Source organism: Nannospalax galili, unplaced genomic scaffold (assembly GCF_000622305.1).
Source record: "Nannospalax galili isolate Female #2095 unplaced genomic scaffold, S.galili_v1.0 scaffold1087, whole genome shotgun sequence".
Classification (NCBI taxonomy): Eukaryota; Metazoa; Chordata; class Mammalia; order Rodentia; family Spalacidae; genus Nannospalax; species Nannospalax galili.
This window is the reverse complement of record NW_008356845.1, coordinates 200,573-219,409: the sequence shown is the minus strand read 5'-3', so window position 1 is coordinate 219,409 and position 18,837 is coordinate 200,573. Positions and strand designations below refer to the sequence as shown.

The following is an 18,837-nucleotide window of genomic DNA, read 5'->3' as shown; positions in this document are numbered from 1 at the left end:
GATTTGCTTCCAGTTCCCTGCATAGAAAAGTTGGTTGTCTCAGGCTTAAAATGTTGATGGGGGAAAAATAGCATTTATGGTCAGTTTTGTGGAGCATTACTGGTATAGACCATGAATCTTACTCTGAAGGCCAGCTCAAATAATACCCATGTGGCATTGACATTTTACATCAGGGGAGAGAGTAGAGAAGAGAAGACAGTGATTTGCTTCCAGTTCCCTGCATAGAAAAGTTGGTTGTCTCAGGCTTAAAATGTTGATGGGGGAAAAATAGCATTTATGGTCAGTTTGGCGTTTTGCTTTGTTTTTTTTTTTTTTGTGGTAGAAATCTGTTGCCCACATGCTAAGCACAGGTTTTTTCCCCCCCCCCCCATGTTTAGGTAGTTTATAAAATGAAACTTGAGGACTTTGCCCTGAAGTTTCTTTTCTTAAGTTCAGTAGGTAATCCTTGTATGAGTCAAAGTTAAATTCACCTTTATGTATGTGTAGCTTCAGTATTAAGATACAGAGCCTGACTCTGCCTCAGAATTCTTAGGGCAGGGCTGGCAAGATGGCTCAGCAATAAAGTGTTTGCTATGCAATCCTGGTGACCATAGTTCAAGCCTTGAAATTCACATAAAGGTGAAAAGAGAGAACCAACTCCAAAAAGTTGTTTTCTGATCTCCACATGCATGCCATGGAGCACGTGCACACGTAAAATAGTCATAAAAAATTAAGAGTTCTACGGCAGTTGTCTAGGCAGTCATGCCAACAGGCTCATATGAATTGGCATACATAGAAGATCGAGCCTAGTTGTCTCCCCCGGGGAGCTGTTGAAGAAGGTGTTTAATTTCTCTTTTGCATCCTGTGCTCGAATAACCTGTATGAAATTGTCTGATAAGGTTTTGAAGGCAGAAAATCAAAATGTCGCTTTTCCTTCTTTTTAGAGTAAAATAGTACGAGTATTAAACTTATGGCAGAAGAATAATGTGTTTAAGAGTGAGATTATTCAGCCTCTTTTGGATATGGCGGCAGGGATTCCCCCTCCGGTTGTCACACCTGTTTTGGCTGGTACTACCGCTGCTATGAGCAATACTCCAGGTATGTGTCTATAGTGTAGACCCAGTGTGTCAGTCAGACTTTATGCCCTGTCATTATTCATGTCTAAAGTAACAAGCTGACCCTGCTAGAGAATTTGTCTGACATTAAATGAAAGAAAATGTGATTGGAGAAGGAAAACTAATTCACTTACTACATTTTTGTGTAGATCTAAAATACAGAAAGCTGGTTTTAAATTTTTTAAATTTTGTTCAATCACCAGAAGCATAAGTATAGTAAATTTAGAAAGTATGTCTCTCAGTTCTTTTGTTTTGTGTTACTAGGTCTTGAACCCAGGGCTTTATGTATGTCATGGAATCACTCTACCCAGAGACACATCCTTAGACCCTAGTGGAGGTTCTCTTGATTTAGCTTATTTGTAACCTCCTTAACTGCATATAAACCAACTTGGTATTTATAGACAATTAGAGAAACTTAATTTTTAAGAAAACCCAAAAAGCTGTTTAATAAAGCCAAGACAGTTTTAGTAATAATTTCAAAATCCTATCTTCTTTGGGTCATTTAAATGATGTTTAAAAATGTTAATCTGAACCCAGAATTAAATTTGTTAACTTTTTTGGCACATAGTTTTTGATGTCCATATATCAGCAGTTTTAAACAAGAAAATGATTTTACACAAACTCAGTTTTCATCATCAAAGACTGTTTTTATTATTTTCTCATGTTAAAGAATTTTCTTCAATATAAATTTTTGATGACTGTTAAGTGTTATGGGCTTCATTAAAGTAGTAGCTTAATTTATTGAAGACAAGTATGGACAGATACTGCTGTGGGTTTTCAGGAGGATTTTCTAAAAAACCACTAATAACAAAGGATTTAAATGGTTTTTCAAGATGGAGACAATAAAGTGAAAACATTAATTTGTTGATATAAATTACTAAATCTCTTCAGCTTTTTCAAGTCTTATTTATGTATTGATTTGGGTGTATGTGATGTCTTTTTTAAAAAGGAACACCTGTGACACCTGCTACTCCAGCCAATGTGGTCCAGGGCTTATCTGATCCTTGGGTATCTCAGATAACAAACACAGATACACTTACAGCTGTTGCTCAGATCTTACAGAGTCCTCAAGGTCAACAGGTGAGTAGTGTTCTATTAGGTCAATAATGTTTTTCCTAATATGTTGTTTATAGCCTACCACCTAAGGATAATGCTGTGTTTTGTTATTGTGCTTTATGAAAACAGGAACACTATGCATAGCACTTGTGACTCGTAGTTTTCATTTGGTAGTTCATGATGAACATTAATGCTTGTCCCTTATAGCTTGTATAAAAAGTTCATTCTATACAAAGCTCCAAGTTAACTTGCATGTAGTAAGTGCCGGTGCTGTGTCACTGACACAACAGGGTACTGTCCAAGTCAAGTGTGACAGTCAGTAGAGGAAATGCTGACTATTGGTGTTACTTGGGGAAAAGTAACACCACGGGGTTGTCCCAAGGGACAATCTAGTACGTGAAGGAATATGGCCCCCTCCATCCCCGGCTGCCTTGTTTCCCTTATTCTAATGATTTACAGAACTCTGTCTTCTATTTTTTTTAAAAATTGTTTTATTTTATGTGTATGAGTGTATTACCTGCATGTAAGTGTACCTGTGCCATGCAATACCTGTGGAGGTCAGGACTGAAGGCATTGGATTTCTCTAGAACCGGAGCTATGAATGGTTGTTAGCTGCCATGTAGGTGCTGGGAATCCAATCTGGGTCCTCTGCAAGAGCAGCCAGTGTTCTTAACTGCTGAGCCATCTCTCCAGCTCCAGGTATCTTGTCTTCTTGATGTGTTTGTTGACCTTAGTAGTCACATTATTTTATGGGTTTTTTTTTCTTTCTTGATTACATTAGTAGTTTTGTTAATTACATGACTCCAATTTGTTTCATGATAGTGTTGTTTTAAGGTAGATATTAAGAGGGGCTGGAGAGATGGCTCAGCTGTTAAGAACATTGGTTGTTCTTGCAGAAGACACTGGGTTCGAATCCAGCACCTACATGGCAGCTAACAACTGTCCGTAACTCCAGTTCCGGGGGGGATCCAATAGCCTCTTCTGTCCTCATCGGGCATTGCACAACATGGGTGCACTTATCTACATGCAGGCAGTACACACATACACATAAAATAAAAATAATAAAATATTAACAACAAAAAGATGGGTATAAGATTATTCATTGCTACCTTACATAGTATTTGGCCGTCTCATACTACAAATTGAACTTAGAAGAGTATAACTATCCTAGCTATTATTAGCTTTGCTGTTTTTATTTTTCTAATCTAAACTGATAACTGTTAGTTAACCTAGGTTTAGAAGTTTTTAGAAATTGTAGTTTACACACTGACAAACAGTGTGCATGTATGTAATTTGTAATGTTCAGGTCAGAGTACATGGCATACTTACCAGCCTAGCCTTTTATTTCTTTCTGTTGGGAGCATTTAAATTTCTGATTATTTTAAAATAATGAATTGCTGTCACCATAACTACCCTCCTTTGCTGCAGAACATTAGAAATAAGTTGAAACTGTAATTGTTAAAGGGTTAGTACTTACCAAGTTGGAGTGTAGTAAGGCTTTCTTTTTTTTTATTAAATATTATTTATTAGTTTATGTGTTTGAGTGTATTGACTGCATGTATATAAGTACACTCATGTCATAAAGTGTCCTTGGATATCAGAAGAGGATGTTGGACCCCCTGGAACTGGAGTTACAAATGGTTAACTGCCACATGAGTGCTGGGAATCGAACCTGGATCTTCAAGAGCCATCTTGAGCCATATTTCTAGCCTGTAGTAGGGCTTTCTTAAGAACTCTTAAGAGTATTATTGTTATGTATGTTTTTGTGTCTGTGTGCTTATACGTGTGGGTGTGCACGTACCCTGGCTTATTTGTGGAGGTCAAACAGCTTGCAGGCGTTTTCTCCCTTTCTTCCATGTGAGTCCTGTGGATTGAGTGAACTCAGGTTGGCAGTTTGAAGGCAAGCACCTTTATACACAGCCTTTTCTGCGGCCCTTTACCTGTTTTTTTTTTTTAAAGGATGGGTGAGTAGTGGGTTCAGGGGTGCTGTGGCTGTCATTTGCTCATCATTCATGATTCATTTTGTTAGTCTCAGACTCTTCTCTGTTGAACAAGCAAGCTTCTCTCCTGCATTCAGGCAGTATGTTCTCAGATGGTAAGTCTGAGTGCTAGCCGAAACTCTAGTCAGTGCTTACCTTTGTAGAGTTAGTTGACGACGGGATGAGAAGCTTGGTGAAAAATGGTAGTTAACTTGTGAGGAGTTGTTTGCTTTGTTATGGAATGACTATTTTGTTTAAAATTCTCATAACTTTCCAAAAGCAGGACAAACTTAGTAAAGATTCAGAAGTACAAAGATTGGTTATTCTGTATAGAATGGTAAAACTTATTGGTTAAAAAAATGTCTTTGATGGACACTGTTATAGATAAGACCCAGTACTGTTTTGTAATGATTGTTCTCCTTCCCAGCTACAGCAGCTAATACAGACCCTGCAGATACAACAGCAGAAGCCTCAGCCTTCCATCCTGCAGGCCCTGGATGCTGGTCTTGTGGTTCAGTTGCAGGCGCTCACAGCACAGCTTACAGCTGCAGCTGCGGCAGCTAACACGCTTACTCCCTTAGATCAGGGAGTCTCCTTCAATAAGGTAGAAATTTAAATTACATACATACATGGTTGTGCATATTATTTCTGCTGATATTCTTTTCATAGGAACATGCTAATTTCTTGGGTTCTTAGACTATTTTGGCCAGCACCATCCAAGTCTAATTTATTCTTAAGTAGCTAGAGCACATTTTAAAGTAAGGATCTTACTAGTCTAGGAATAGATAATGTTGATATGGTCCTAATTATTTTATCAAGTTATATTACGATTTGTAAGCCACTTAATTATTTTAATTCTTTATCTTCCGTAAATAAGAATTTTAGTGTCTGTACTGCCTTTGCCTATTTCATAATTTGTTTTGCTGCATGATGATACAGTAGTTGCTCTAGTCTTCAGGAGATACATTCTAGCACCCCCTACTGGATGCCTGAAACCAGAGCTAGTACTGAACCATATATAAATATATATACACCATGTTTTGGGATTTTGTGGGGAGAGAGGGAGCTTTTTGAGACAAGGTCTCCCTCTAGCTCCAACTGGTCTGGAATTCACTATGTCAACCAGGCTGGCCTCATCTCAGGCTGGCCTTGCCCTCCTCCTTCGATGCTGGGATTAAAGGTGTGCCACCATACACCATACCCACAATACCATGTTTGTTTGTTTGTTTAACCTGATACAAATACTTTAGATGATGCTTAGTTAATAAATGAGGCACATTGAAAATTAACAATAAAATAAACTGATAATATATTAATAAAAATATGTGAATATGATTTCCCTTGAAAGAATCAAGGCACATATTAATGTTTTCAGACTGTCCCTGATGAGGAATTAGTGCAGCTGCAGAAAGATGTCGTGTATGAGGATGACTGCTGTGTGCGCTAACACACTTTATAGGAAAGACTGACTCATACTGCTGTATTCTGTTACAGTACAGTACAAAATGGTCTGAGACACTTGAACTTGAAATTGCTGAGACAGACCAATGGTACCATTGAAATTTAAAATATAGGTAACATTTGTTTGAAGCACTTTTTAATTTGTCTCTTTCTTCCCTTCCCTTAGAAGTTGATGGATAGGTTTGATTTTGGGGAAGATTCTGAGCATAGTGAAGAACCCAAAAAGGAAATTCCTACTCCTCAACTGTAAGAATTATGTTTTTCTTTGTAACTGTCATTTCTTTTCTGTTGCTATTATAAATGCTGGGTGGGGTGTTACAACCTGAAACACTGAATATGCTTTGAATAACTTGAATAAATGCTTTAGCTGTGAGCACTAACATTGCAGAAAGGTGGTTAGACTTACTGTCTTATTACCTCCCTAGACTATTTGGATTCTTTTTCAGATCTTTGCAAATAGTTGGGCTATATCAAAGTTTCCTATAGGAAAATTAATAAGCTTATTGGTAAGTCTAGTTGTGATATTTTCTATATCTCTGTTGGCCTTAAATTATTTCTAGGAATATTTGTATTAGGACAGAATTTTGCTTCTACTGCCATGGTTCACTTTTAGGAAGTATGACAGTTTCTGAGATGTGCTAACTAGTTAAAATTAAGGATTGGGGTTATATGGCTTTTGTGTATTTAAATAAATGGATTCTGGCTGGGCATGGTGGCGCACGCCTTTAATCCCAGCACTTGGGTTGGGAGGCAGAGGCAGGCGGATCTCTGTGAGTTCAAAGCCAGCCCAGCCTACATAGTGAGTTCCAGGACAGGTGGTGCTACAGGGAGACTCTGTCTCAAAAAAAGACCAAAAAGAAAAAAAAATGGATTCTATTTTTAAGTCCCTGAGTATTTTATTTGTGGTGTTCTTCGACAGTATTCTAGAGCCCTGTTTTGTGAGGGTCTTTGGTGACCATCGGGAGGAGGACATGAGTGAGGAAGGTTGGGAGTGGGAGGAGGGGCATGGTTAGAGCAGAGAACAGCCTCTGGGACTTCAATTCCAGCAGGGTTACTCGTTTTATATATTGGCATAATATATAATAGTATTATTAAATATATAAAATACAAATACATATACTTGATATAGGGATTTTTTCTTGACAAAATTTAAAACAGTGTAAAGTTTCCAAATTGTAAAGTTGAAAAAGATCATTAGGGATCATATAGATCAGTGTCCTGAACAACATTAGAATCTCTTTGAACAGTCCTGATAATTATGTATCCAGTGTATCCAATGCCTCTGAGAAAAGACTTTAGTGACTGCTGTTGTGTTTTGAACAGAATCCCCCACCTCCCTTCTTTTCTCTACACTGATTCAAACTTTACTCTCTGAAGAAGGGAATAAACTTATTACTCCTAATCCCTGTGATGTGGCCTGTCAGTGTTTGAAGATAGGTATCACTCTTCCCTGTAGGTTTATTTGCTCCAGATGACGTACTCTTCTTCTCAGCTGTTTCAGGACGTCTCACCACCTGGCTCACCCCTTTGGGGGTGCCCTTTTTTTGTTCATGTCTTACCTTATGGCACCCGGAATTCCAGGTGTATTCCAGGTGTGAATTTCAAAGAGTACAGTTAAATTTTTACTTTCTCTTATCTAAACACTGTCTCTTTTTGCTAACATACCTAATAATGTGATGCTTTCTAAAGCAAACATTGTATAAAGCTGATGTTCCATGATCATTGTAGATTTTATACATACGGATAGAATGTTTTCCCACTGTCTCATGGTTTAAAAGGAGTTAAAAATTGACAATATTTATATACACTTACCCTTTTTTACAAGTGTTTGAGATTTTCTTTAAATGCTATAATATAAACCACTAATTTGTATGTATAGTCTATACATATGTGTAGCATGAGACAGTAATGTCAGCTCTTTAACAGAGCATCTCTAACGTTTTGAAACATTGGATCTGTTTCTCTTTTAATGTATTAATGGTCCAGAGTACTCCATTTGGGGCATTAGTATTTCAAAAAGCAAACGTTGTAATAGAGTACATTTCATCAGGTTGACATTTTTTGTTTGGTTTTCTCTGAATACTCATTTTGATATTACCTTTAGTACATTTAAAAACATTTTTTTTCCCCTTTCCTCTTTTTAGCTCACACGTGTCAGACTCTGTGAACAGCTCCATCTTTCATCAGATAGCAGAACAGCTGCAGCAACAGAACCTTGAGCACCTTAGACAGCAGCTCCTGGAGCAGCAGCAGCCTCAAAAGGTTCACACCTGACTGTAGTCTAGAACTGCTGTGTTTTCTGTGGACTGGCATTTTTGTGGGATGTTTGGTTTTTGTTCAACTCTAGTTTTTAGAAATACTTTCCCAAATCTGTTTGTTTTTACCAGGTACTTTATTTCCTCTCTAAGGTATTTTCTTAGAGAACTCTATAGTTGTTTCTGTAATCAAAATGTGTATTAGTGATGTTTGCTGGAACTCATTCTTAAAAATATAAGAATGGATACACACCTTGGTCTGATGAACCAGTTCTGTGAATTGGTCTGAGTAAGAGGTTTATTTTAGGTTATAGAGGTGAGAATCCAAGAAGATAAGAGCTTTGAGCTGTTGTTTAAAGGAAGCTACATTTGGCCAGGTGTAGTGGTGCATGCCTTTAGTCCTGGCACTCGGGAGGCAGAGGCAGGTGGATCTCTGTGAGTTCGGGGCCAGCTTGGTCTACATAGCAAGTTTCAGGCCAGCTGGAACTACAGGGAAACCCTGTCTCAAAAAGACTGGGGGAAAAAAAAAAAAGGAAGCTACGTTTGTTTAAGTCAAAGGAACTGGCTGTAAGTCACAAAGCTTATATAGGCAAAAGGTGATGGTGATGCTTCCATCCAAATAACAGATTTTGTTCAGCTATCAGTATACATGTTGAATTGCCTTAGTCACTGCCATGTTCGAAGGTTTAGCAGAATCAGTAAAGGCAAGGTTGTACCAGCTGTGACTCCTTTGTCATTGATATAAGACTTAGCAGAAACCTGAAGGGAGGAAGTCTGGCCTAAGAATGTCACCTACCAAAAAAAGAACTAATTACTCCATGTATTCGTTTCAGAATTTTGATACATGAAGTAATAAGATCCCTTTGTAGGGAATAGAAGTTCTTTCTTTTTTTAAAAGTGAATTTTTGTGAATTTTCATACGCTGCATCTTCATCATATTTAGACCCCCTCCCCTACAGGAAAGAAGTTCTTTAAAGCTCTGTTGTTCAAAATGAACCTGATGATAAAAAGGAATGGTGAAGGAAAAAATCATGTAAAACTGACAGATTTAGAATCAGAAAGTAAGTTAACTGGGCAACAGGTAAATGTAATGAGTTGTGTGATTGCCTCTACCAAACTAGTCATCTTAGTGCTCTTGAAATGGAATGAGGGGCTGGAGTGAGATGGTTCAGGGGTTAAGTGCTCTTGTTGCTCTTTTAGAGGACTCAAGTTCAGTTCTCAGTACCCATATCAGGGGCCTCACAACTCTCAGCAACCCTAGCTCCAGGGGTTCTGATACCCTCTCCTGGCCTCTGTGGGCACTGGCACACATATACAAATAAAAATAAATCTTTTTAAAAAAAGATGAAATGTGGGACTGGAGAGATGGCTCAGTGGTTAAGAGCACTGGCTGTTCTTGCAGAGGACCTGGGTTCTCCCAGTGCTCACACAGAAGCTAACAATTGTCTTCAACTCCAGTTTTAGGGGATCCGATGCCCTCTTTTGGCCTCTTTGGGCATTGCATGCATGTGGTACACTTAGGCAAAACACTCAGAAACATAAAATAAAAACAAATAACTAATTTTTTAAAATATAAAATGAGGAGCCTGGGACCCTATGAGGTGCAGGAGGGCCTGGGCTGGTGACCCCGTGGCAAGTTGCATCTGTCAATGGAAAGGTTCTGGAGTGCCGAGCTTCACTGTCTGATAAGTCCTGGATCCTGGGCAATTTTTTTTTTTTAAAAGATAAAATGAGATTTTCAGGGAAACTAAGCATTTTTTGTTGACCCATAGCTCAATATAATGGCTCCAAAATTATGATAGTGTCTTAAAGGAATGGAGCTGATAGTCCCACTCTACTCATTGCAGAATATCACAGCAGCAGTTTGTGGTGGATTTAATCCCTGCACTCGGGAGGCAGAAGCAGGCAGTTTTCTGAGTTCAAGGCCAGCCTGGTCTACGTAGTGAGTTCCAGGACAGCTGGGGCTGCAGGGAGACCCTGTCTCAAAAAAGACCAAAAATAATAATAAAATTTAAAGAATGTTGAAAACTAGAGAGTGTTTCTGGGGAGGGGGGGGAAAGGCCAGGGCTAGAAAGGACTAGAAATCATATCCTAAAGGAGTGATTTCTTAGAATGAGTTTGAGTTCATGATTTTGTTAATTGTTCTATTAGCGTAATCAAAAGATGACACCAGAATTATACCTTAAGATGAAATGCTAATGTAAGATTTTAAAAAAATTGTGAGAAAAATATTGTTTCACCCTATTAATAATGAAGCCCTGCCCATGGGACATCCAAAATTGTGTCATTTACTTTGCTTCAGAATATGCAGTGGAGAGAGTAGAGGCAAGCATGATGCTATGAGCCGTGAGTTGTTGTAAATGAGTTACTGTCTATGGAGTCAAATACATAGTAGGATGCCAAAGATGCAAGAGTTCCCAGATGTGTAAATCCTATAAATGTAGTGAGTTTGACATGAATTCCTTCAGTAGACCAGGCTGGCTTGTGAGATCGTTCTGCCTCTGCACCACCACCGCAAGTGAATGATTCTGGTAAAGCTTTTAACAGACTCTTTCCCATCATTTCTACAGAAGGGGAAAAAAAGAAGAAAAGTACCTATATGTGAGAAAGTATAAGGACACAGACAAATGTTAAGTGCCAGTCTCAAAAGAAGATTGTGGAGACTGATCTTAACTATGATCTTCTTATGTTTTTCAATATTTTATTGCTACTTTGTTATGAAGGTGTAATTAAAGAAACTAGTGGTTTATATGCTGAAGATATAGAACAGAAAAAAATGTCACTTGCTGTCTAGATCCTGTGGATATTTATTTATTTACTTCTTATTGGCTTTTTCAGTCAAATAATTTACAGAAGTGACACTGAAGAAATAGGGATGACTTTTGGGAATTTTGTGAACCTTTTTTTTTAAATTAAATTCTTCTGGCTAGGTAGAATATTTCAAGTTCTTGCAAAATAATGCATGCTAATGTCCTAATTGTGTAGTTTCAGGAAACGAAGTTATTTCCTTTGTTTTTTTTGACCTTACAGGCCTGCTTTTCTGCACTAGTTTTTTTGCTCTGAGAAGTACCTTCAGGGCATGGCTCTTTGAAAATTCCTAGCCCTACCTTTTTTTGCTTGCATGTTTAATTTCCCATCATTATTAGAGTCTAGAATGTGGTATTTCTTTGCATTCATCTTCTACCTCTGTGAGTTTTCTTTTTCCAATATGAGTTAGAAAGTTAAATATTTTAAATTTCTACCATTCAAAGAAAGACTAAAAGCAGACTGTAAATAGTACTGTTGCCATTTTACCTCTTACTGAATCATCCTTAAATGGTTGAGTTTTAAAAAAAACGTTTTGTTATAGTTGGAATCATGAAATAATTTTTGAGAATGATGAAATAGCAAAATGTTGCAAAAACACAGTAAAATAGGTCTCTTAGATTTAGCGAAGGTTCCAGTAGGTCTCCTGCTGTAAGTAGAAGATAATAGAATAAATTTAGTTTCTTAAAGTAAGTTTTCTCTTTGTTCTTCTGATCTGTACAAGAGAATAAATAGTAATGTCAAATAAAACTGCCAAAAAGAAAACTCAAGAAACTAAAACTAATTTCAGTGGATTGTTATGGTTATACCATGCACTAAGCTGCTCAGTAGTTAATTAAACTTACAGTTCAAGTGGGGTGGGATGATTTTCAGAGCTTAAGATGAGTTTGCAGTAAAAACTATGTAAAAACTGTCAGAATTAGGGGGTTAGAGAGACGGTTCAGTGGTTCAGAGCACTGGCTGCTCTTCCAGAGGACCCAGGTTCTGTTAGATTTTTGGAAAATAAAAGGAAAGATAGAAAAATAGGAGACAAGAAACCAGAGCCAGACCTGCCACAGGCGAGGAATAGACCTTCCTTTATACAAAGATACAGTGAGGGGTAGAGGCTGTCCACGGGAACCACGCTTCTACGGGGATTCTTATACCAGGGTTGTGGGACACAGCTGCACTTAGTGGGGAGTTGAGTTAGTGCCTGGGCTTGGTGTCCTTGGAGTGATTGAGGGTCTCCTTCTCAAGATTATTTCCCCCAGAAACTGGCGGAGAGTGTTATCTGTGGCCTTAGAGGAGACAGGTGAGCTCCACAAACACTTTTTCTCAGGCTTGGGAGTGACCAACTGATAAGGGGTGAGCAGAGCCAGGCTTGAGCAAGGCCACACTTCAGTTAAGGGTCAGCCAGTTAGACACTTTAAGGGATTTATGGCTTTCCCTAATGAGGCTTCTGGCTCTTCTGCAATTCACACATTCTATCACGTTCCATTTTCTAGCACCCATGAGGCAGCTAACAACTCTCCTTAACTCCAGTTCCAGGGAATCTTGACACACCCCTTCTGACCTCCACAGGCATTGCACAACATGGGTGCACTTACATACATGCAGGCAAAACACTCATATACATAAAATAAAAATAAATCAAAAATAATTTTTTAAAAACCTGTCAGAATAAGAATTATGTAACAAAACTTAAGATGAAGTTGAAAGCCTTCCTGACATCTAAGAGTTGATTTAGCCATTTAAGTTGTTGATGTAGAACATGTTTGTGTTTTGTAAGATGACACTGGTTTGTTGCCCTTTTAGTTCTTTTGTGATACATGGGACCCCTGTCTATTGACTTCGACTGAATGTATTTATCAGCTTTGAAAAAAATTGCTTGTAGAGCTGGGCGTAATGGTACATACCTGTAGTCCCAACTTTTGGGAGGCAGAGGCAGGCAGATCTCTGAGTTCAAGGCCAGCCTGGTCTACATAGTGAGCTCCAGGCCACCTGGGGCTACAGGGAGACCCTGTTTCAAAAAGGACCCACCTCCCCCCCAAAAATGCTTGTTCCCTCAGATATTAAGGGACTTAAAAGGTAGTTTTAAAAGATAGCCCTCGTAAGCCTAATGTATTTTTTTGTTTGTTTGTTTTTTGGTCTTTTTGAAACAGAGTTTCCCTGTACCCCCAGTTGGCCTGGAACTCACTATGTAGACCAGGCTGGCCTTGAACTCACAGAGCTCCACCTGCCTCTGCCTCCCAACTGTTGGGACTACAGCTGTGCGCCACCACGCCCGGCTAAGCCTAATGTATTTTAAACTTCATTGTAAATAGTTTACTATGCAGCTTAAATATGACAGGAATCCTGATCTTGCATTGAAATTGTTTTATTGTAGCAGTCCATAAAATAATCAGTTTTAGCATGTTTCATGACACTATTAGAGAAGAATGTCAGGTGCGCTTAAAATTGCAACTGTGCACTATTGTGTTAGTAATTTTCTATGGCAGTGAGATTAATGAAAAATAGATTTCAGATTGTAGCTAGGGTAAGTTCTCCTAAAAAAATATACCTAGCATTTATTTATTTATTTAGTATATGTGAGCATGCATTAAAGAAATTATGTATTTTGTTTGTGTATGTATGGTAGAGGCACTGCTACAATTGCCACAGCGTATGCATGAAGTCAGAGGACAACTTGTAGAATCTGGTTCTTTCCCTCCAACCATGTGAGCTCCAGGAATTGAACCCAGGTTGTAAGCCTTGGTTGGATGCACCTTTTCCCCCTGAGCCATCTTGTTAGTCTTTATATTGTGAACTTTGAAATAAACCCTTCATAGAACTCATAGTTTGGAAAAAATCATATATACTATGGTGAATTGAATTCCTAAGGCCCGTAAACTTTTTCAGGATCACTCTTACATATTTATTCTGTTATTGAATGTGCTTGAAATTCTTCTCTCTTCTTTTTGTTTTGTTTTGTTTTTGGTCTTTTAAAAAAATTTTATTATTTTTATTTTATGTGTATGCGTGTATTGCCTGCATGTAGGTAAGTGCACCCGTGTCGTGCAGTGCATACGGAGGTCAGAAAAGGCTGTTGGATCCCCTGGAACTAGAGTTATGGATGGTTGTTAGTTGCCATGTGGGTGCTGGGATTCGAACCTGGGTCTTCTGCAAGAACATCAACCAGTGCTCTTAACTGCCAAGCCATCTCTCCAGCCCCTTGTTTTTGGTCTTTTTGAGACAGGGTCTCCCTGTAACCCCAGTTGGGGTCAAACTCACTGTGTAGACCAGGCTGGCCTTGATCTCACAGAGATCTGCCTGCCTCTGCTTAGAAGGTGCTAAGATTAAAGGCATGCACTACCATGCTCAGAAGGTATTTTTTAAAGTAAAAAAACCCAGACTTTTAGAAATAACTGTGATGCAACTAAAGCAAAATTAATGGATCAGGCAGTCTTTTAACTGACTCCTGATGATTTGTAAGAATAGAGCTTCCCAGGTCTCATCTTAATAAGCAGGTGAACAACCATGAGAAGTGAACATTAAGTTCATTGATAGTCTCACTTCCTATGCTTTCTTGTTGAATCAGGTAGAATTTCTTATATCTGCGTAGAACTGTGTAGTGCCTGCCTAAACTAGTATATACATATCTTGTCTGATTTTTTTTTAATGGAATTATTTCTTTTCTCAACCCTTATTACTTTTGCAGTTCTAAAATGTATATAGATACTTTTTCTTTGGGAATTGATGTTCATGAACATAATCTGTAACAAGGGAACGTTGGTTTTCCCTGCTCCTTTCCATAGTACTCTGTTCTTGGCCTGTGCACCACTAGGAACTTACTGAATCTAGACAGCCACAAGATTATGTTCTAGGAGAGTTTTCTACCAAGTTGCCCCCCCCATGATAATGAGTTTCTCCATATTTTAGTTAAAAATAAATAGTATTTGTGATTTAATGAGCTTAATACTCATTAAATAAGCCCTAACACTATATAATATTACTGTAATTATTATACTAGTAGGGAATATTCAAACAATATTACCTTACCTTTGAAGTTAGGCTTCATTGCCTAATTTGTATGAAAACTTTATACTAGTATGCATCTCAGTGTACTCTCTTGTTACTCTTTTATGAATTCTTAGAGAAGGAAGTTAGGTAAAGACCAAATCGAGGATAGCTTTGCTAAATCATTAATTCTGGGAGTAACATTTGGGCTTTTTACAACATTTTATAAATATACATGAAGATCTACATCCATGTAACCATTATATTCAAATATTTATGGCCCCCTGTTCGTGGTGCCTTCCTTTTAAACAGTAAATTTTGATTTATATAAAATAAAATTTTAGATTTATTACCTTAGAAATCATTTGTCGTAAATACGACTCCTCTTAAGTATTTAATTGTTGTGTTTGGTATATTTAAGTTTTCATTTGTAATAAAGTTCTCACGGAATATTTGTGTGTTCTCGACAGGTAACTCCTCAGGACAGCCAAGAGGGAACATTTGGGTCAGAACATTCAGCATCACCATCACAAGGAAGTAGCCAGCAACATTTTCTTGAACCTGAAACAAATTTAGATGATTCCATAGATATACAACAACAGGTAAAAGTCTTTTCTGAGTCATAAATGTTTAAAGTCATTTAAAGAAACCATATAAGAACATTGTATGATGGTGATATGTTGTACGAATATTTTTCTCACCCCTGTTCCACACCCTCGCTCTTGTTCCTATTGGGCTTTTAAACTGTATTGTGAATAATTTTAAAGGCAGAGTTGTCACTTGTACAGCAAATCTAAACTAGGCTTTTCGCTTCCTCATATTTTTGCCTTTCAAGGATATGGATATAGACGAAGGACAGGATGCTGTAGAAGAGGAGATCTTTGAACCAGAAGCTAAGAAAGTGGCTGTTCGCTCAAGATCAAGAACTCATTCACGATCTCGTTCAAGGTTCCTTAATAACAGTATTCTATGCTTTCTTTGCATCAAGATTAAAATAAGTACTTATTGTAAAGTGATTATTTAAAAAAATAATTGTGGGAAAAAGTAATTGAAGTAAAAATCTGAAAGACCATCTTTGTTCATATGCCTGCCATTTAAGAAATATATGTAACAGTAACAGTTATATCATGGGACTGTCATTTGATTGTAGAAGATACTCCGATGACACCTAACTTAGGATGTTCCTACTTCTGAGATATATCTGTTAGCTCAGCTCTATTTCTTACATCCTTTATTACCTCACAGTGATGCCAAAAATGCTTCCCACAGATAGCCACACAAACGTTTCCACAAATGTTTAGTAAACATGTCATATAATAAAAACAAAGTCATCTTTCTTTGACAATTCTTACACTTTGTCCTTGACATGTGAATTCATTTGAAAACACAGAGTAAATGTTGGAAGTGCCTCAGTATTATTACCCTGTGAAGCCAAGACCCAGCACATTTTGGATGCTGAGAACTGTTGGACAGAATCATATGGTGACCTGATACTATTGAAAGCCTTCTGTTTCTTCATTTTAAATAGGTGACATTTGGGTCATCTAAATAGTCATTTAATTTTCTTTGGTCTTTCATTCCTGTTTGGTTTGAAAATGAATTGGCAAGCACTAAGAAAGTGAGCCGTTTAATTGAATTTCATTCTTCCTTCTTTCTCTGTTTTTTGGTGAATAATCCCTTGGACTTAGAATCATTAAATAAACATTTTGAGTAATGTGAACTTGAGCAAAATGCATATTTTAATACTTGACTACACTATAGGCTGTTTTAAGAGGTAGCTAGGTAAGATAACTGCTCTTTCTAACTCCAAGTCAAGACATTTGATTAAAGATGATACTGTTCTTAGGGGGAAAATAACTTTAATTTTCCCCATAGGTCGCCAAGAAAACGAAGGTCCAGGTCACGTTCTGGTTCTCGCAAACGAAAGCATAGAAAGCGATCACGTTCCCGCTCAAGAGAAAGAAAGAGAAAATCATCACGCTCTTACTCAAGTGAACGAAGAGCTAGAGAAAGGGAAAAAGAACGCCAGAAAAAAGGATTGCCCCCGGTTAGATCTAAAACGCTAAGTGGTAAGGAACATGCCTCTGTAAAACCTTGGTTTTAATGAGTATTTTAAAAACTAGTTTTCTGAGCTAGACATGGTGGCGTACCACAAGTCTCAGCACTTGGGAAGCAGAGGCAGATGGATCTCTGTGAGAGTGAATCCAGCCTGCTCTATATAGTTCCAGGCCTGCTGGGGCTGCAGGGAGACCCACCCCAAAAAACAAAACTAGTTTTCTGGGGCAGGGGTGATAGCTCAGTTAGCAAAGTACTTGCTGCAGAAGCATGAGGACCTGAGTTTGTCCTCCAGCACCCACGTGAAATGCCTGGCTTGGTGACTCCTTTGTAATCCCAGTGCTGGATGGAGGAGACAGGCAGAGCCCTGGGACTCCCTGGCCAGCCAGCCTAGCCTACTTGATGAGCTCCTGGCCAGCAAGAAATCATGTTTCCAAAAAGAAAAAAAATTACAGTGGCTCCTGAAGACTGACACCCAAGGTTGGTCTCTAGCCTCCACATGTGCATGCTGACCTCCCTGGACACACTTTCAAAAAACACCTAGTTTTCTGCTACAAATTTTCTGAACCAAATTTATTCTCAGACTATGAAATTGAAAAGGGGACTTGTTAATTCAATAATTTTGCCCCAAATTTTTATGATAGAAAAGCAGATTAGCAAGTTATACACAAGATCATTGAGTTTTTTTAATGAAATTGTTAAATATGACAACTAATGGCATGTAAAATACATTAGGCTGATATCTGTAACATAACACCACAACTCCTGTCAATAGTGTCCTTGCTAGTTGGGAACATTCCAATCTGCGGGAGTAATTAGTATACAGAGATAGACTTTTCTATATTCTTATGTACTTAATCATTCATTTATTAATTTGTGTGTGGTGTTGGAGGTTAAACCCAAGGCTTTTGCATATGGTAGGTAGTACCATACTACTGAGCAGTACCTCCAGGCCAGCTTTGTTAAAACAAATTATAAACTTGTGCTTTTGTATTAGTAGAGATTTGCCTATAGTTCAAGCTATTCCTCCTCTTTATATGGGGTTAATCTTTTTCTTGCACTTCAAATAGACTTGGTCATGGTAGGTTTGGTCCAGGAACTGGCTGGGAGAAGGTTCATGTCAAAACATAGAATGAATTGTTTTTCCTGCCAGATTCTGCCAAGAAGTTTGTTGGTTCATTATAACTTCTAAGGTCAACTAACAGACTACAGATGGACAAGGAATTCCATAATAATAGCAAATCATAATTTTGTCCAAGAGCTGAAAATTGAATTCACTTACCTGCCTTGATAAGAAGAAAGAAAAACCTACATATGACAGACTTGAACGTAGAAAATAAAAATACCTTTATATCCCCTTTCGTGGCTTGTGTATTTTTTGCCTATCTTTCATTCTTCTTCCTGACCTGTATTGCCCTCTCTTGGTCTCCTCTCTGGAATATTGGATTTTGTCCACCCGTATACCTGTTCACATAGCTAGGTATACACAGTAAAGTCTAAGGTTCTCTTCTGTAGCTGTTTTGGTACTGGGCCATCAGTCTCTGTCCTTTCCCATGCTCTTCTTGGCCTCTGTTTCCACTTATGCTCTCTACTTCTGTGAAGTAGACTTTTCACATCTATGTAACCAGTCTATGAAATATGTTTTGGTCTGTCTGTTCCTAGTGTATTTCTCTTAGCATGGTGTCATATAGTTCCATGCATGTTCACCCAAGTAGCAGAATTTCATTCCTTTGGAATTTATTTTCTGTTGCTGTTTTATTTTTACTAGTCAGGCATTTTAGGAAGGAAAACTCTGCAAGCACATGAGAATGTACAGTGCTGAATATCTCTCTTTTATACCTCATAACTCTCCTTAGCCAGAATAAGTACTAATTTCCTGTAATCAGTATTCTCTCAATACATCTTAAATATATGTGGTAGGTAACTCTGGCCCTTGACAACAGAGTTTAGGATACAGTTTTCAGTAGTGGTCCAGGGGACATGAAACATCGATAGACTAACATTCTGGGATCAGGCATTTCCTCTCTTTGGGACTGGGAACAATCTTTAGTGCTTCTTGGGAGGAAAAGTACAGAGCAACAATGTAAAACTTAGAAAATGTCTTAGCATAATTTAGGGAGACTGAGGCAGCTGGAACATGTAGGACATGGTAATGAG

The 18,837-nt window shown here is 38.1% G+C and overlaps 1 protein-coding gene across 6 annotated transcripts in view; it reads left to right on the top strand.

Moving 5' to 3' along the window:
* Positions 1 to 18,837, top strand: part of Scaf8 (SR-related CTD associated factor 8) — a 230,736-nt gene that overhangs the window by 62,816 nt on the left and 149,083 nt on the right. For 4 of the 6 annotated variants that reach the window (XR_003847254.1, XM_029556992.1, XM_008854723.1 and 1 more), the window contains 8 exons: positions 924 to 1,077; positions 2,044 to 2,174; positions 4,557 to 4,733; positions 5,757 to 5,836; positions 7,735 to 7,852; positions 15,096 to 15,227; positions 15,461 to 15,573; positions 16,501 to 16,694. Coding sequence is in view for 5 of the 6 variants with exons in the window: in XM_029556992.1 (XP_029412852.1) it covers positions 924 to 1,077; positions 2,044 to 2,174; positions 4,557 to 4,733; positions 5,757 to 5,836; positions 7,735 to 7,852; positions 15,096 to 15,227; positions 15,461 to 15,573; positions 16,501 to 16,694 (1,099 nt within the window). In the remaining variant the exon portion in view is untranslated. The remainder of the gene's footprint in view (positions 1 to 923; positions 1,078 to 2,043; positions 2,175 to 4,556; positions 4,734 to 5,756; positions 5,837 to 7,734; positions 7,853 to 15,095; positions 15,228 to 15,460; positions 15,574 to 16,500; positions 16,695 to 18,837) is intronic. The other 2 variants (XM_017794780.2, XM_029556993.1) reach the window with 2 other exon arrangements.